At 35.1% G+C, this 19682-nt stretch overlaps 1 protein-coding gene across 12 annotated transcripts in view; it reads right to left on the reverse strand.

Annotated features, from left to right (window-relative positions):
- Positions 1–3629: 3629 nt before the first annotated feature.
- Slmap (Sarcolemma associated protein) overlaps positions 3630–19682 on the reverse strand; it is an 82762-nt gene continuing 66709 nt past the window's right edge. For 3 of the 12 annotated variants that reach the window (XR_015192632.1, XR_015192631.1, XR_006222572.2), the window contains 13 exons: positions 19045–19180; positions 18627–18861; positions 18229–18372; positions 16737–16799; positions 15418–15587; positions 14333–14470; positions 13968–14076; positions 13224–13360; positions 12894–13071; positions 12102–12610; positions 11648–11785; positions 9219–9956; positions 3630–6527 (listed from right to left, as the gene is read on the reverse strand). Coding sequence is in view for 6 of the 12 variants with exons in the window: in XM_043004197.2 (XP_042860131.2) it covers positions 6414–6527; positions 11648–11785; positions 12102–12610; positions 12894–13071; positions 13224–13360; positions 13968–14076; positions 14333–14470; positions 15418–15587; positions 16737–16799; positions 18229–18372; positions 18627–18861; positions 19045–19180 (2071 nt within the window). In the remaining 6 variants the exon portion in view is untranslated. The remainder of the gene's footprint in view (positions 6528–9218; positions 9957–11647; positions 11786–12101; positions 12611–12893; positions 13072–13223; positions 13361–13967; positions 14077–14332; positions 14471–15417; positions 15588–16736; positions 16800–18228; positions 18373–18626; positions 18862–19044; positions 19181–19682) is intronic. The other 9 variants (XR_015192634.1, XR_015192633.1, XR_015192630.1 and 6 more) reach the window with 3 other exon arrangements.

The raw sequence follows: 19682 nt of genomic DNA on the forward strand, positions 1-19682 counted from the left end.
GTTTTATGTAAGTGCAGTATTGTGTACGTGAATTTCTTTGACCTTTAGAGTTAATCAATTAGCCAGTTTCCGATCATTCGTAGTTCAACATTCATTATGTTAGACAAGCACTGTGCAAGAGTGCTGTGGCATCTGCAGACACCATGTATTCTAAAATATAACTTGTTAATTAAACGCAAATCGTTCAAATATAAAAGGAATAGCACGGGCCCTTTGGCACCCCTGTGGTTTATCATCATGATATATTTACGGATAGCGATCTGTCAAGAGAGAGAGAGAGATAATGAAATAGAGAGAATGAGAGAAAAGGAGAAGAGAGAGAGAGAGAGATAATGAAATAGAGAGAATGAGAGAAAAGGAGAAGAGAGAGAGAGAGATAATGAAATAGAGAGAATGAGAGAAAAGGAGAAGAGAGAGAGAGATAATAAAATAGAGAGAATGAGAGAAAAGGAGAAGAGAGGATGAAAGAAAGAAAGAGAAAGGGAGTAAGAGAGAGAGAATGAAATATAGAAAGAGATAAAATGAAAGAGAATGAGAGAGAGAGAGACTGAGAGAAAAATAAATAGATAAAGAGAGGGATAGAGAAAGAGAGAATCTTCTCCCATTCTACCTCTCTCCCTCCCTCCCTCTAAGACTAACCGGAAGAGAGAAAGAGAGAATGAAAGAGAAAGATAATGATAGAGGGAGAGGGGGGGTGGGGGTAAAACAGTCAGATGAGAAAAAAGAAAAAAAAAATCTTGCGTAGACACAGAAAAGAACGAAGAGAGAAAAGTGGCATAGATATTGTTGCTGATAACAATAAAAAATAGTATTTTACAACATTTATTTATTTTTCTTATTCCGTGTTCTCTCTGACTTTGTTTTTACAGTTTTCTCCAATATGTCCTTTGGTGTAATTGTAATTTAATTGATTATATTAATCTACTAACAAAAAAAAAAGATTCTCTTTAACACAATCACATTATAAATAACATGGATGATTAATTTGAGTGATAAATAATTTATATAAATTCTCTCCACCGGAATTACATATTCTTATATATACATTAAGCTAATTTTAGCTTATATAAATTTTACTGCTGATCTCCTGCCGAGGGAGGATATTCGTAAAAGGGAATTGCAGACAATGAAGATGTTATTTTCCAATGCTTGGATAACCATAATATCTAATACTTAAAAGTGAAAAAAAGTCTATAATAAAAGAGTCTGAGATATAGGCCCGAGTTTCGAGTATTTACTTTAGATCTCGGTGGTACAGACGGCATAGCTTCTAACTCTCTTTTCAGGTTGATTCCAGCGTCGGATGTTCCCGGGTTCGAGACCAGAAAAATCTTTCCTCGGGAAAAGTTAACAGGTGTCCTCGGCACTTGCTCGTGTTTGGCGGTTCACGAGCGTTCTCTTCGGAGATAACGTCCCCCACTCGAGGTCAAAGGTCATTCCGGTCGGCAGTCGGCAGTAAGGCAGCACAGGCCTCTGGATTATAAGTTGGTTCAAATCTGTATGAGTTTCTGGTTCGGTTCCGATACGGTGGTTGTTTTGCACTCATTTAACAGCAATTTCGAGCAGAAAGATTATTCAGGTTAATCACTTCACTTTTATTTATTTGATTTCTAAATAATAGCAAATTTAGTGTAAAACTACTTGGGTAATAAAAAAGTAAAATCAAAGATTATCATCAGATGAATTGTTTCGCAAGGATGTTATTTAAAAAAAAAAAACATAAATATAAAAGAAAACGCATCAGTTCTTGAAACTAGTGTATCTGATTATTACAACTATTAGGCTTTCGTGTTTAGATTAAAGTCAAATGGTACCTTGGAAAAAGTGGCTTAATATATCAATCATTGCCTGTATTTCTTAATACTGTGTTGATCGATGTATTCATGCGGGCTCCATGAGCGTCCTCTTAGCTATAGGAAATAGAGATAAAATCCTTGTCTCGGCTCCTTTCTCCTTTTCCTAAACCACATTTTTTTCTTTTTCCATTTCATTTACCTCTCTTCTCTTAAACTGCATTTTTTTTCCATTTCCTTTACCTCTCTTCTCTTAAACTGCATTTTTTTTCTTTTTCCATTTCCTTTTTCATTTACCTATCTTATTTACAAGATCGAAGATAGACTTTTTCGTCTAAAATTCTGCCGCGCTAAACATCTACAAAATTGTAGAACTTGACCTGCGTCCAGAGTCGATGCGTTTAATAATGTATCTTTGACTGACTTTGTTCTCATTTTATTTATGATCATTATTTTTTTAATTGGCGGAACTGCTCTTCGTGTCGACTCGTCTTTTTTTTCTCGAGAAAGAATTGGTATATTCCAGACGTTGTAATTTCCGGGGAGGGGGGGGGGGCGAAGGAAAAAGAAATCATACATGTTCCCTTGATACGATTGCTGTATATACGTGTTGCTTATAAAGTATTCATTCCTCATTTTGTTAATGTTTTAACATGAAATGTGTAGTCATTTGATCGAGAGGTCAGTGCATGGTGGTAAACAGAAACCGTTATGTTCTCCCGGCGTGCAGTGGTAGAGCGTCTCTGACCCTGGGTTTCTACTTGGGGAGGTTAGGTCAACGCGATTTTGTATTAATACTAATATGAATAACAGTATTTGTGATTCCAGTTATAATGATAGATGAGATGGTAAGTTTGTTTGTTTTTTGTCTAAGAGACTGATTTGATTACTACTATTACTTTCTTGCCGTGCCAACATCAACAGGCATTAGCGCCGTCTTCGGAAAGTCCACTAAAGACTTGTGCAATAGTGTCTACTGTCTACATTAACAGCTGCTATTACTTAACCTTCAAATAATTGCATTATTTCACCAATCTCGCTCTTATTTTCATGTCTTGATCATTTCCATAAGATCGGAGTTTTGTTTTGTTGTGACAACCCCTAGTCTGGGTTATGTAATACAGGTTTTTAAAATATTTTTGCCATACAAGTCCTCCATATCAAAACGAAAATAAACGTAAATAAATAACGTAAAATGAAATATAAACAATCTTTTCGAGTTTGCTTAAAATAACCACCTCTCTCTCGACTTTTTCCATCAATATTCCACAGCAAGTGTCACCGTACACTTGACCTGTGGCATTGGGGATGACATATTACAGCCAAAAACAATTATGACCACCTTAGTCTGGATTTGCGAAGCCCTACATATGGAAAGGGTCTTTGGAAGGGCTTCCATATTTTTCAACGACCTTTCGGCGTCTTGTTACATGTTATATCCGGCGGAAGTAACCACAGCTGGTATTGTGCTTTGGAAAGAAAAAGGCGCTCGATATACACAGAAAAAAGATCTCGGTGTAAATCTAATATCCAGTCGAGATATGTTTAAAGTGTTCAGCTGTGTATGAATGGAAAGTTGTATATCAAATATATTTGGTTGTTTTAGCCCATCTTATTTCTTCGGATTATATGCAATAATGTAAGAAAATATGTTAGTCTCTCAGAAATGTAAATCGGTACTAAATAATGACAATAGCTTGATTCTCATGAAATATGTAGACATATTAGGTATTCTAAGTTTTGAAGAATACCATATATAGTCTTCCATCCTGAAATTAAAGTGAATCACACAGACCAGTAATAACCAAAGTCAAACGGGGGTATTAAAACACAACAGATGCTGAATATTTGTATTTGGAAGCTTGAGAACATGTCATTTTTTCATTTTTGTTTACTGACTGACACCCTAAGCGCAGCACTTCATGAGCATTGGTGCCTGGCCAGAGTACCTAATAACTGACAGTATTCATAAAGAACTGAATATTCAGACATGTTTGTGACTTGCTCTTTTTTTTCCCTTTAGTAGCTAAAGGACAGAAAAAAAAATGGTCAGTACAATTTGAGAGAACATCCACAAAACTAGGGGGGTGTGATGACATTTACTTAAAAAAGAAAAAGAAAATTACATAAACAACCTCACTAGGAAAGTATAATGGATGTTAAGTGTTCTACCTAAACGGATTCCAATTCTATATGAACTCGGCCAGTTTACGGTAGCCTCTGTGTGCTTGGCTTTGTTTGTACATGTGATTCATATAAAATTGAATATTATATATATATATTTATATATTTATATATATATGACACCTACAAAAAAATGTGCTAAGTGGGACACAAAATTGTGACTTGTATAACAGATTTCAAGAACATTTTTTTTTCTCTTACCATAGAAACTTTTACTTCTCAAGAACTGAAGTACAAAGCATGAATAAAACTCAGAAGAGGGAATCATGTATAAAGCATCTTAGGCTTAACATGTAATTAACATCCTTTTTAAAATCAACGGAACAAGAACTACAATAGTTAACATGATCTCATATCAAACAAACATAAATATCTAAGAGTAAATTCCCTACATTTACTAGTGAATAATGGCAGTATACAACTCAGTCTTTATACACAGTCGGTCTCGGGTGACGAGAAGTCAGCCTATGTACATGAGGTTTCCGACAAGTTTTCTGTACATGACTTTCATCAGAGGTCTGGGGTGGTCGGCGAAAAAAACACCGGACTGGTGACTAGGGGGGGAGCCTTAGTAAAAAGGTCAGACCTGTGTCAGGGAATTTGGCAGCTGCGGTATATACACGATTCATTCTTTCTTCCCTTCTCGGTGACACAATCGTTAATTTTTTTTTTGAGCCTGACGAAGCACTCACTCACAAGAAAGACATTCTTCTCAATTTCTCTGCATTTTTTTTTCCCCTTCACACACACATTTGGGAGAAATTTGCCAGAAGTGGGATATCTTCACACTTTGTAGCACTGGGCACACCACAAACTACAGCGTCTGTGCTTCGTTTCAACACTTTCAACCTTTGCTTCAACGTGATATTCTGGAAGTATAATAACTACCCTGTTTATTATTCGTGTTATCTTTGTTTTGTTTTTTTCTTAGCTTCAAAATTTCGACTTCCCAAAGATCCACCAGGACATTGATAAAACATAATGGTGTAACCAATATGCTAAAAAGCAATAAAGATTGGAAGATTATTAGTATAAATGATAAGGAAAAAAAAATCATACATGGGTACAATAATGATAACCACTTCTTATCACAGATAAATAACAGGTACAACAACATATTGGCTACACCTCACATTGAATTATTTTGTTTTTTATTTTTACAAAACACATTCCTAAACAAGTTTTAAATGTCTTTATGAACTGTGTAAAACAGGATAGAAAAAAGTTTAGTATTCTACTCAATTCTTAGAAAAAAAGAAAAAAGGGTTTAATGATGTTTCTTAAAAAAAAGTGTTACATTTTCAATTAGTTTCGTACATTACAATTTAGGTGTCAAAGTACTCTAATACCAAAAGCTATTTCAAAACTCTTATCAAAATGTGTGGATTGAAAGCCAAAGGAAATATGAAATTCTCAGCTCCCTTGCTGAAATAATAAAATAAAGAATTGATTAAAAACAATATATCCTTTTTTTTGAGTGGGAAACGTACTAGTATCGTCTCTACTGCGATGATACAGTGTTTTGTCAATTTGAAAGTTAATTTACACCTTATTTTCAGGTTCTGTTCACACAGTATACAGAGAGAGGAAAAAAAACCCAGAAGATCTATATTGTAAAATAAAAATCAAGGAGAGACTTGATCAAATCCTATATAAGTTAAAATGTTGGCAGAAGAATGAAAGACTTACAGCAAGCCAATGTCTACAACCAACAGTACAATTTTGTGTGCATATACAAAGACATTGAAGATATGAGAAGGAAAAAGAACCATAGGTTCTATATATACAGCTTGTGCTTTATTTGATGGTAGCAAAGTCCCATCAAAATTTACCTGATACACTACTGTTGCATTTTTTGTTTTTGTTGACGTCTTATCACTGGTAAAAGTGGCCATAATCCTTCAATCCATCCATTCATCTTGAAATCTTGCTAGTCTTTTTTTATTTATTTGGAGGGGGGGGGGGGAGAAAATGTAAGGAAAACCTCTGATTACTTGGGGGGGGGGGGGGGGGGGGTTGCTTCATGGGGCAGGGAGGGAGCGCATTGTACATCGTCTGAGCTGTACAATCACTTGGTAGCACAGGATTTTAAACATTAAACTCTTGACTCTCAGTTCCCTGAGGAAGCAGATCCAGCAGAACTTTGCCTTTAGGATGCACAAACAGTCATGCCTTCAGGATATGCATTTCTTTTCTTTTTTTTTTGTTAAAGGTTTATTACAGGTTTCTGTATCCCATGTGGCAGTTACTAATAGCTTGGATGGTGACTGGGTAAGAGGTGGATACTTTTATTCATTATTATTATTATTATTATCATCATACTTAATGATGTGGGATACACTATCGGGGACAATAACGTAACAGGTTCTACCAACAGTTCTGGCATAGCGTCCATAACAAACCAAAGAACGGTGCTCGATAGACTGCGAGAGTGTCTTAAGAGGGCGGGTCGAACTCTGTCGTGCCGGTCAAGGCAGAGAGGGTGTCATAGAACGCAGTGATGAAGCCCAAGATCAGGATGCACAGCGGCACCATGGATAGCGCCACAGCCTGTGGAAATGCACCGTTCGGTTCTCATTAGTCATCTAAATAAGTATGCATATTTTCTAAAAGTACAATATTGTCACATAGCTAGCTGGAGGAATGACTTCAAAAGTAACTAATTCAAAAATAAAAGATTTGATTGCTTTCACATAATACATACTGAATATGCACTTCAGTTTCAATCATTATTTTGAATTAAGCTCATTTCATGAACTTTGTTTACCTGAAATACTATCACCTTAATTTTGTAAAATCATGGTTAATTTTGGTAGTAGCTGTTATTGCAGTTTTGTAAAACTCAAATTTTGTAAAGAAATCAAGTGAATCACATTGTGTCTCTTAAGAAAAAAAAATTGTAAGTAGTGAAATCATGAATGACGCCCTGAGACAAATCAATATTTTTTTTATTCTTACTTTTTATCTTTCTAATAAAACATAGGATAAATCAGACACAGGATGCCTAACATGCTAAGTTTCCAAAAATAACAAAAAAATTGAAGTCATATAGGAATGAATGAAGACCAAGCCACTGAAAGGAGTAACTGACAATTAATCCCTTGAATCCTATAAAACACATCCCTGTTCTTTCTACACTGCATAAATAAATTTGTTTCCCTATCAATCCTAGGTGTAATAATTCATTCATTTTTCTCTAACTGGCATAATCTTTTAAATAACCTGAACAACCATCATCTGTAAATGGTAACAAACATTTATAATGATAACTTTGTTTATCTAGAAATGCCAGAAAATACATAGAACTCTTTAAGTAACGTTGCAAACTTTTATTTCAAGACCAAATCAGAAGGAAACCGAAAGTGCTCAGAAGAGGCCCCAGAGGTAAAGGGGTGGTCCCAAAATCATGTTTTTGATGAGCTCATGGCTCCTTCAATATTGTAAATCTAAAAGGCCTGATTCTTGACATTTTGGGTCACCTTTTGGCTTTCTTACAGTGAGAAATTCTAGTGCTGAAAGTTTAAAATAGAAGACCGGTTACCAATAACAATTTCATAGTATTAATAGCAAACTTACATTAGCAAGAAGAAAATTTGAGGGTATTTCTTTTTGATGACCTATTAGAATTTGATGTATTAATAGCAAACTTTCATTAACAGGAAAATGACTTCCTGACATTTATTCTTTTTTTTTTTTCTTCTTCAGTAAAGGTGTAGTGAAAACAAAGCAGGTTTGTCTGCTTTTTGAAAGGCTTCCTTTTATAATGATATGTCTTACTGTACAATAATAAAATAGCAACGTTTCAAAATCCTGCTTATATCAATCAAAAATAGGCTTCATAAAAAACAAAATCTAATACAAGACTTCTAGCTCCTTTCCAAAAGAGTCAGACTTTATTTATGTTGAAAAACAGTTGAATTCTGAACTTGGGAAACCTGTATATGAATAAGAAGCCACTGTAAGTTTCCTATATGATGAAAAGAAAATAATTGAACTATAGGAAAATAAAGAACAGAACAAATTTTCAGATCTTCAAATCAAGTTTGAATAACTATGTATTAAAAAACTGCTTTTAAGGTGCAGGAGCTTCAACTATAGGACATTCTTTGAAACTAAGAAAAATAGTTGAAAAAAGGGGGGAAAAAATATTAATCACCCTTAGAGTTCTCTAGAATATCAAGTTATTGGTTTATTAGTAGCGGTCATTCACAGCTTGCTTATAACACATGAGTTTTAGAGAGTCCAAAACCAAGAACCACAAGCAAAATATTATTTCAAAATATTATAGATAAACACAACCTAAAAATAGTGGAAAAGCAAGGCTGAAGCAATTGCATAATAATTAATGCATGCTTTATCCAAGCGCTTTTGGATAAGGGCAGGAAGCACCACCACCTATAGTGACAGCAAAGGATTAATCTTTATAATATTAGTCATGTTAATCATATAGCAAATAACAACAGAGGGAGAACTGGAAGATGGAAATACAAAAAAAAAAAAAAAAAAAAAAAAATCAAATAAAATAAAGATAAAAAAACAAATAAATAAAATTGTGAATCTGTGTACTGATATTGGATTGGGACATATCTATATTTCATGAGGTTATTCCCAATATTAGTTATTATTATCATTGTAATCATTATTACTATTATTATTATTATGGATACTATATAGCTATAAGGCAAATATTAAAAAAATACAGTATGCCCAGTCAATAGGAACAGTTTTCTCTTAATCTATAAAAAAATCTACTTTCCAGAAAAAAATAAAAATGAATATCTCAGGAATGGTCAAAAACATTTCATCATTCATCTAAAATTAGCAATTTAATCTATTCTTAATTCTACATAGTAACAGCTTAATTATACCACCATAGCAGTCCCAAATAAATATATATATTATTATGGAGGGGAACATGCATACAAAATTTAAAGTGTGTGTACAAAACCCTTTCTATTTCTAATATGTTATGAAAATTTTCCTACCATATCAAACAACAGTTAATGTGAATGTATTTGTATAGAAAAAAAAGAGGACACTTTTACCAATCGGTAAAAAAAAAAAACTCTTTATAAAAAAAATGCAGAAGGGTTAAGTGATCAAGTTAAGACACAACGGGGAGAGAAAGAATTATCCATTCCTTTTCCCTTGTCCCTCTCTTCCTCTCACTCTCTCTCTTTCTCTCCCGGCAGCACCCCAAACGTAATAAACACACACAGTAGTACTATCGGCGACAATTACCTTTTGGTCTGCTTTGCGGTGGGGCCGAGGCAGCAGCAGCCTTATCCCATGGGCCTTCTAAGACCTTTCTGCAGGGCTTTACAATGGCTAATATCACAGGGCTTCTGGGACTGGCTCGTACTTTGCTTTCTCTTTTTTTTTTTGTCTATTGATTGGCGGTTGTCTTTACATTGAACTTGGATGTTGCTTCTTTTCACTAGTTCTTTCTTTCTCTTTTTTTTTAGTTTTAAGGTTTTTTTTTCTTTATGCATTCTTACTTATTAGCTAACATATATTTACATATTTACATTGCATATGTGCAATATAGAGTACATTATGCAATAATATATAACAATCAAATGTTTACTAGGCCTATATTCTATCAACATATTCTAGAGCTGTACAATCTAAATACAAAGTTGTTTTACTATACATGATTTGAGATACAAGAAGAAAAATTGGCACGTACATTGTGCAACATATCAACAGTTGACTATCCCATAATATCTTTACATCAACATCACTATATAATCTATTACATGATTCAATGCAACTAATATCTTCAAGTATATTTAAAGGATACTGGGCTTTTTTTGTGTTTTTTTTTCCTTATCTTTATATATATATATACACACACATTTCTCTATTTCTTTATATATGCATAGATTTTATACAAGTTTATCATATAATGTTGGGAATTAATTCAGATCCGAGAGCCAGAGCCATCACCATAACTACCATGACCCAGGTTGGGATCGTCTGGGGGGAGAGCAACAAACAACCAAACATAAGAAAACAGTCCACCTTGCCGCAGCATAACTACATCTCGATGAAAGACGCACGGGTACTCGCACAGGGTCATATGAGGGAGGAATTCCTATGTGAATAGGGTTCGGTTTATTTCTTTCTTTACTCTTCATCATCATCATATTAAGGCATTCATAGCTATTCACATTGCCAGCTTCAAACTAAGACGCAGTGCTATTTGGAATTTAGGAAAGCCATTTGCACCTCACTAAGCTACCAAATCTGCAATCCCAATGCACCCAATCCATAGGCAAATGGAAACACTCAGATTGGCTAATCAGAAAGATTGTAGGTGAAGAGGATTTTATTTTAGTTTTTTATTCTTCTTTTAATCAATCTGGTGTTAATGAATGAATGAATCTACACTTTAATGATCGAGACATAAGAGATGATATCTACTTGCTCACACTTGTACTTTCATTCACCAACATCTATCAAATTCATTAACATATTTAATCAACACAGACACACTTACACACACTCACTCACACTCACACTCACACACTTGCTTTCCTAATGGTAAATTAAGACCCAAGTTTAACCCTTTCCAACTGATCTCCTCAAAAAAATCTTTCTTTCATGCAATTTACAGTGGTAATCCTGCAAGTGTTGATTAATCCAATCCTTTCAATCATCAAATACTCATCTGCCAGCAAATGTACGCTTTAACCCGATGTGTAACCAATATTCATCAATGAACCAATTCCGTATTACACACTTAGAAACTCAATCAACAAAAATGATAACAAAATATAAGGTATCTGACATCTATCTGCATCTGACGGCTATACATCCTTCCAAAGAACAAATTAAAAGTGTAGCAATGTGAATAGCATGAACCTAACCCTTTAGAAGCATCAAGTACAGTCTGTCTTTCAACGAAACACAATATTGAATTCAGGGTCCTTGTCTGTGATATGGCCAAACATATTATAATCAAAGAAAATTTAAAAACAAAAATACATATACTTCATATACTGACTGAACTACCTGCTAGAGTCGTCAGATTTTTTTTTTAAATGGAAAAAAATATATATATATTATGTATATCATATACATAAATATATATATATAGGATGAATGAGATTTAACAGAGAGAAGGCCATACCACATGCAAGAAATGTCATGCTAGGGCTTGTGGGTAAAAAAGAAAAAAATAAATGAAAAAATAAAAGAAGTACAGAGTCCCTACTCCGTTACTTTTTAAAGTCGGTGAGCAGAAAGCCTTTGAAGATTTAACGAGAACAAAAGGACTGAGAACTCAAGAATTAGGCTATGTTTAAAAAATACATGCAAAAAAAACTTTATGGCAGAGTTGCTTTTTGGTTTTGTATTTTTTTTTTAATGCAAGATAGTGATCAATGAGAAGACTATCCTAATATACATAATGTACATTCTGGAATGTCAATTGCAAATGGCATTTCTTTCTCTCACTTTTGTACTTTGAACCTATAGAGATAAAATAAAACTGAATAAAATAGCTGATAATAAAAAAAGAAAAGAAAGAGATAAGTGAACAAAGGTGACTTAAAACTTGTGTCAGAAACAAGTAAAAGTGAACTAAACAGCCAATTGAATATGAGAAAATGATAAAGACTAAAAGACAAGAAAATGCCATTAAACATTGCAATTAACAAACTCACCGTCTTGTTTTGCAGAGCGAGGAGTTGGTAATCCTCATCCACCCCCCCGAGCTTGTCTCTTAAGTGATCGCGTTCCTCCTTCAGGGACTCCAACTCCTCTCGGAGGCTCTCCAGTTTCTCTGCTATTAGTGGTCCGTCCTGCCAAACATACGAGAATGTATAACATAACCTGTAACCGTCTGACTTCCGTTTCTACCAAGAGACAATGTTTTTGTCTCATTTCTTTCATCCAATTCATGTAAGTTATGTTAAATGCCTTATTTTAAAAACTAATCTGGGTAAACCAGTAACAATATTTTGCAACATTTCAGCACGAAGGAGGTATAACGACTGTCTGCTTCCTCAAATTACAAAATGGCATTCTTATCAATATGTTGCTCTATTTCTAGCACATCAAAAGACTCGAGCCTAATAGGGAATTCTTAAAAATTAATCACTACATTTAGTTACTCACATTTAGGGTAGGTGTAACAACTCCATCCACACGGTTAGGTCTGGAGTCTTCTGCATTCTTCTCAGACGCAGCGTTCTCTCCATCCAGTGGCTGTTGTAGCCCTCGTTCTCGCTCCTGCAGCGTTGTGCACTGTTGTCGCGTCTGGGACAGCTCCTCCTGAAGTTTCTTAACCATTTCCTTTAGAGTATTAATTTCCTGTTCTTTCGTTTCCATTCCAACAGTGGAAGAGGTCTGGCTAGGGTGGCCATTAGGGATATCGCTCCTCTCCAAGACCTCTGTGGCTTCGGACGGCTCCTCGGTGGAACCTTGTTGGCTGTCGCTTTCTGTGAGTGTTTCGGCTCGAGATACGTCGCTTGGAAGGCCAGGAGCGTGTGAAGAAGGAGGGATGATGAGGGGGGTGGTCGGAGAGGCCTGGCTCATCCTCTCCTCTAGCCCAATTATCCGCACCTTCAGCGACTCTGCCTCCTGGACGGTGAGACTGGCTAGCTCTTCTGCTTTGTTTAGTTTTTCTGTGGGTCACCATTGCAATTAGTTATGATTACACAAAAAAAGAAAAATAATGTATCATATAAAAGGCTAGTGATGGTGGAAATGTTAACCTATCAAGAGTTCCCCATGTTTTACAGGAAGTCAGTGATTACCATTACTCTTAAAAAAAAAAAACATTGTTACAATTACAAACTGTTCCAAATATTACAAAAATGATGAACAAGAATACAACAGCTCGAGATCTCAAAAATACACAAAAGATGGTAGAAAATGGCTTTATCTCTTATCACACATTCAGCTTACTTCGAAGAAGGTGGGCTTCCTCCTGGGCAGCCAGAACTTTATCCTGTTCCTCTTTTAGCTTTGCTGTGAGAGTAGAGAGGTGAGCCTGAACCTCCTTAGCCGAGTCCTCCATACGACTGACTTGGTTCTGTAGTGATGCTACCATCTTCACTTTCTCACTCATCAAAGCCTCACTTGCCTGAAAGTAGAATAGTTTATACAATTCCATACAATCTACATCATGTTTTAAACACTGAATCTTCGAAAAGTTAAAAATTTCTACCATGAATCAAAAATACAAGAGATTCAAAAAAATTAATCTCAACATTTCTACAGAGCTATGATACTTACTGCCAACTGTTGTCGAAGGTTGGATGCCTCATGGGATGCGGTTATGGCCGCAGTTGAGGCCTGAGCTAGTTCCTCTCTAATGCGAACTGCTTCTTTTTCGGTTGCTTCTTGTGTTACTCGACTTGAATCAAGCATTGCTGCATATAAAGATTCAAATGTTTAGCATAGGATTTGCAACTATTTTTGTTAAGTATGATTCATCAAGAATTCAAAATAATGCACCTAATCAAATCATAAAGTATCAAACCCATTCTAAACTCTTCCATATACTGTTTGTAATATCTAAAACTTTATAACCTCTAATTCCATCATCGTTACTCAATCCCTTCAGGTATTCCACATGGAACTTATGCTGATAGGCCTATCACATTTATTATCCCTTTATCACATAATAAATCCATCAAGACTTTCTCCAACACAAACCAGACATGTATATTTCTAGCCAACCATAAATTTTAATCTTAAACTGGGTATTACTCTAAAATTGCATAGTAAAAAGACATTATAGATCCAAAAACCCTTTAGGAAGCATTCCCCAAACACATCCCTCCAAAGTGCAATAAACAAGGGTGCCAGAAGATACCACAAGTTTGCTTAAATCAGCCTACATCCCCGTCATTAGAAAAAGATTAAAATAACAGAGATAGTGCAAGAGGTGGTGATCTAGAGTACAATACATTGTACACAAATATGGTGACTATGTAACCATTTATGGGAAGTGACAACATCCGTGGCGGCACATACCTTGAAGTTTAAGGATGTCGGAGCGCAGTAGTGACTCGTGGATGACTCCTTCCTTGCCTTCCTCCTCTTTTTCTTCCTCCTCCTCAACAGTGCCATTCACATTTGATTCCTGCAAAAAGAAAAGATTTATAATAATGGCCACCATTTTTTTTTCTTTTTCTTTTCTAAGACTCATCAACCCCTTCCTTCACGACAACCCAGAGTGAAAATAAGAATAAGAATATATAAAATTAAACACTTTATTAATATGAATTAGTCTCCCTAGCAAGTTGTATTTCCCGCACCAATCCACTTGTTCGCAAAGCACCTATATGCAAAAACAAAAACAACAACAACAATAACGGAAAGTATAAAGAACAACCCACCTTGCAAGATTCCTTTGTAGGGATAATGGTGAGGGTCGTGTCGGCGTCCTGAGTGATCTCGCCGATATCGTTGGATTCCTTGTCTTTGGTGTCGTCTCCGTCATCCTCATTCAACTTGTTTTTATTCTTATTCAGATCCTATAATCATGTAAAATTATGTTGTTGAAGATCACTCTTGTAGTTCACAAATGTCTATAAGTAGTCTATAAATACCAAATAAAGAACTTTCAGTAACTGTCATCATACTCATCTTAATGATGAATAGTTCCTACTAATATTACATTCAAACTTCTATGATGATTATAAAGTGTACTCCAACACCTGCTTCTACCAAGCTGATATTACATCACATTTTCAACATGTATGTTTATACTGCAAAATCCAACAACTGAAGTCTGGTTATATTTATAAAAAATGTATCAGTAATGTATAAGTTCAACACAAAAAAATCCCTCATGGAGATAGCTGGTAAGGATAAATCAGCTCTTGAATTTTGCATCCTTAACAGTGAAGTAAATTATAAAGATAATCAACAAGTGCGAAAGCTGAACGTTAACCCTTTCCTGATGGGGCACGCGCTACGCGAAAACCCCTACGCTGGGCCATTGCAATATTGCATTGGAAACGTCACACTGGCATGACGCCCCGGCATCGGGAATTTAGCTGTTTCACACAAGTGTGACGCACCGTCGTCATAGGGTTAATATCAGGATCTCAACTCTCAAGGGAAAAAGAATTCCAAGATATAGATACCAAAAAAAATAAACAGAAGAGAGAAGAGAAGCGCATAAAAGAGAAGATAAAAGAAAGAAGAAGAAGAAGAAGAAGAAGAAGAAGAAGAAGAAGAAGAAGAAGAAGAAGAAGAAGAAGAAGAAGAAGAAGAAGAAGAAGAAGAAGAAGAGAAGAAGAAGAGAAGAAGAAGAAGAAGAAGAAGAAGAAGAAGAAGAAGAAGAAGAAGAAGAAGAAGAAGAAGAAGAAGAAGAAGAAGAAGAAGAAGAAGAAGAAGAAGAAGAAAAAAAAAAAACTGAGATATCCCAAACCCTAGAGAAAAGAAAAGTCAAATAATAATAGGAAGAAACACCTACCTTCTTTTTCCTCACTAAAGTATCCTCATAGATATCATCATAAATCTTGACCTTATGTGACTCTCCCTCGTACATCTGCAAGCGATCTTCCAGGGCACCAATCTGAGTCTGGAGGTGCTCAGTCAGGGCTGTGTTTGCTGCGCTTTTCGCTTTGTTTTCCGAGAGCTCCTCTGCGGGACACAAACGTCGACTCAATGATTTGCATTACAAAGTGGGGTAAAAAGGGAGTCAACCTTCTGGGAAGGGAAAACATTCAAAAGTAATTGTATTAATGGTATCACAGACCATTCATTATATGAAGATTTAAGATGCAACAAAGCTTTGGTTTCTCTCAACTGTTTCCACATTGAAACACCAAAAAACAGTATTAATTTTTATAAAATTGCTTGACTTCATAACAACATTAAAAGGGGTTCTCAGCCACCATTACAATACAAGACAAAGGAGATTTTAAATGAACTGAATTCTTAGGCATCAGCTCATGCTATGTGCAGACAATGCTAAGCCAGTGTTATGATATTATGGAGATTATCAAGTGGAGCCGTTGTAATTCTTTGCATGTTATCAGAGTCGTCAGATTGTAAAACATTCTTTGTTTGTAATTAGTCGTTTAATAAAATTGTGTAAGAATTTAAATATTACATATTTTAATATTAAAATCATATCTGTATAAATAAATGATAAATAATTATGAAATATGTGTATGTCAAGCACTTTATCATTTTCAAATTACCTCAGCAGACCCTCTGAGAGATATAAATTTATCTGTGTGAAATAAAAATAAGACAAGTTATCTAGCACAATAAAAAAAAATATTTCTGTTCACTTCTCAGCTTTCATAAATTAATGTCATCAAATGCAAGGGTAACCATGCAAAAGTGAGGCATTGCAGTTTAATAGTAATACAGGCACTGCAGACGTATTACATGCAACAAAGAAGTTATCAGGTAACCAAATGGTCTAGCTTTTGTCATAATTTAACCCTTTTGAAAAAAGGAAAATATGATCTTTTACTGTACTAATTCACAAAATTAAAAACATCCTCACTAACCCTCAGTTTTAAAACTGAAGTTGCTCTCATGGAATTGAAGTACTTTCTACAATTTCTGTATGAATAATTGAATAAATATTCCCTTCTAATTTCCTGTAATCTTCAAAAAGAAAAATCCCATCAAAATAATCTTCCATGGCTACATATGGGATATGAAAAAGACAAACAAGCTATACAAAATAAAAGTAGCAAATGCCACAGGGGTAAAAAAATTAAAAAAAGAAAAAAAGAAGAAATCACGGAAGGAAGGCCGAGAGAGAGGACTTACCCTGGAGGCGAGCGCGCGTGCTCAAACATCCAACCTCTGCACTGTCCGCCAGCTCTGCCTCATCTATGGTAGACAGACACCAATGTCCGTCAGCATTACGATCATCAGCAAGGGGGTTGAAATGAGTAAGTTATCACAGTCGCAAGCACCGGGCTATGGTGGTGAGCCACATACACTCACACATACACTAATTACAAGTACAGTACACACACAAGCTTACCATGCAGCATTCACAAGAAAACGCTAAAGACTCGGTTTTCAAACTTTGAGACGTGAGAAAGACGTATGAAACACTGCTCCCAGGGAAACGCCCTTGCAGAGAGCAGTTTCCCGAGGCTCCAGAATGCTTTGGTAAGTTGTCCTCTCTACTGCAACACAACTTTCAAGGCTAGTTCTCATGCAAACTCTCCAAAACAAACAGGCACCGTGAGTAGGACAGGGCACAGGAGTACACTGTACACAGTTACCAAGTCACGGGATTTGTTTTAAGGTTAGCCTAGGTGTTATGGTGATCACAGCGACAAGAGGGTTTTGTCGTGTCAGAGGAGATATCATGAGAATCTATCATACACACCACTTCCAAATGCCTAACATATGAATATGAATTGACACAATTTTAATCAATAATAAGGATACACTTATAGATGATATGAAGACTTATATGGAGTCTTAGAGTAATCAAAACAGTTTAATAATATATACATATTTTGAATAATACTGGATTCTTTTCTTATGTCAAAGCTGGAAATAGAAAATTATCGAATGCAAAATAATAGAAATGAGCAAATAATTACCATGAAATCATTATCAATTATTCAACCAATATAATCCTTGACTATTTTGCTTTGTGAAATGAATACTTCACTTTAGCAGAACATCTTTCACATCTAATGAATCACACCATAAGCAGGAAAATATTTTAAGTGTACATAATGAAAAGGGCAATAACAATACCAAACAAAATGGCAATAATGAAAATACCAGGTTTAAAATATCTGCAAAACATGGATTTCTGACACACCTCAAATTATGAAAGACTATTATAAAATGCCAATGAAAAATAAGCGAGGGATAGATGGCATAACAATGGTCTCTTTTTGCTTGTTGGGAAAAATTATTTAAAAGTAAACTGAACCTACTTTCATTTGGGTTTAAATTATCTTTTTTTTTTTTGTTAATCTCTGTTATTTAAGTCTATGTGAATGGCCAATAAAAGCACACGTAATTAAGTCAATATGCTTTGTTAATCTACGACTACTGCTACTTTAAAAAAATAGTAGTTGCGTTTTCAAATGTAACTAAAAATAATCTCAAACTTGTGTCGCAAAAGGTTAAAATACAAACAAAAGTCACATAAAAAGGAATTCAGAAAAAAAAAGGGGAGGAAAAGAAAGAAAGAAAGAAAATAAAGGAGTGGGGGGGAAAAATTACAGAATTTAGGCATGGTACGACCCCCCCACCCCCAATCTCTCTTCCTGCAAGGACTACTCACGTTTGAGCTGCGATACATTCGCTTCAGTTTGCCTGAGTTCGTCCTGAGCAATTTGGAGTCGGTCCTTGAGGGTGAAGATCTCCCTCTGCGAAGTCTCGAGAGCTTGCTTCACGTCAGTAGACTCGATGCTTATATTGTCTAGACCTGCAGGGAAGTTGCATTTGTGAGATATGATACAAGAATGTCATTTAATGCGCTTTACATTGTTTTCATTTTGATGCTGTCTTAGGTGTGCAAATGTATGATGGTAAGTTGCATGTAAACCTTTGAATCTTAGGTTTCATTTTTTTATTTGAACAAGATGTGACAACTGTTTCATAGTGCTGAAGAAAAAATTTATACTAGTACTTATACCTATACTCTTGAAACCTGATAAAATTGACCATGATCGAACTTACCTGAGGAATCCTTTACCGGCTTAATAAGTCCACTGATTTCACCATTCTTAATATTTTCATATTTAGCTTTCATGGCACTTAACTGCTCTTTCGTAAAGTCACTTTCTGCCGTTAAACTTTCTATTCTAGCTAACAATTTGTTTTCGTCATTATTCTTTTCTAGTAACTTATTTTCCAATTCCTTCTTCTCCTGTTCAAAATTTTCCTCCACATCTTTCAACTGATCTTCAGCTGCCTGTAAATGGAAAAAAAATAATAATAATAAATAAATAAAACAATTATGAGAGGGATCCCACAATATAACACGAAGACATTTCAAATCATCTCGAATATGAAACTTTAAAAAACACACAACAATTGGTAGAACAAGTAATATATCTACATCAACCATTTTCTTTCCACTCTCCCAATAAAATACCTTTAGTTTTTCAGTAAGTTGGGCAATCTGCTCGTTCTGGGTCGTCTGCTTCTCCAACAGCTCCTGAAGTTCCTTCTGTGTCGTCTCGCATAGGTCCTTCATGTGACTCAATTCATCCTCAGAAGTACTTAATGTCCTAATGGATTAACATTAAACAGTGATTACAATTAAGACATGAGGAGGTCTTTATAAAGTCTAGAAAGAGGAGCATATAAATAAAAAAAAAATTTTTTTAGAGTAGTCAAACTTCCCTTCAAAGTTGTCAGCAGGATAAATTAATACTCTTGTACACTATTAGTAATAAACAGCATAACAAACTGTCAATGTAACCTTATTCTCTTATGCCCTTGTTAATCATGAGTTATTATTAAGCCATTATTTTTTTAAATAAATTTCATAGCTCGGAAAAGACCAACCCATATTTCTGTATGGATAATCATACTCATAGCTCTCATTCCTGAATTCCTTTCTTCTAATCATGGAAGATTCTATATCATCAGAATACCCTGGAATTCTAGAGCTCATAAAATATAAAACACTAAGCTTCTATAACACAAGAACAATAAGAGGTACAAAGAAAAACATCTCAAACATTCAACTTAATATCTTTTCTTTCCAATATTTCTGCTTTTCCCAAT

This window comes from Penaeus japonicus, unplaced genomic scaffold (genome assembly GCF_977035675.1).
Source record: "Penaeus japonicus unplaced genomic scaffold, GWHDUDI00000001_assembly GWHDUDI00000031, whole genome shotgun sequence".
Taxonomy (NCBI): Eukaryota; Metazoa; Arthropoda; class Malacostraca; order Decapoda; family Penaeidae; genus Penaeus; species Penaeus japonicus.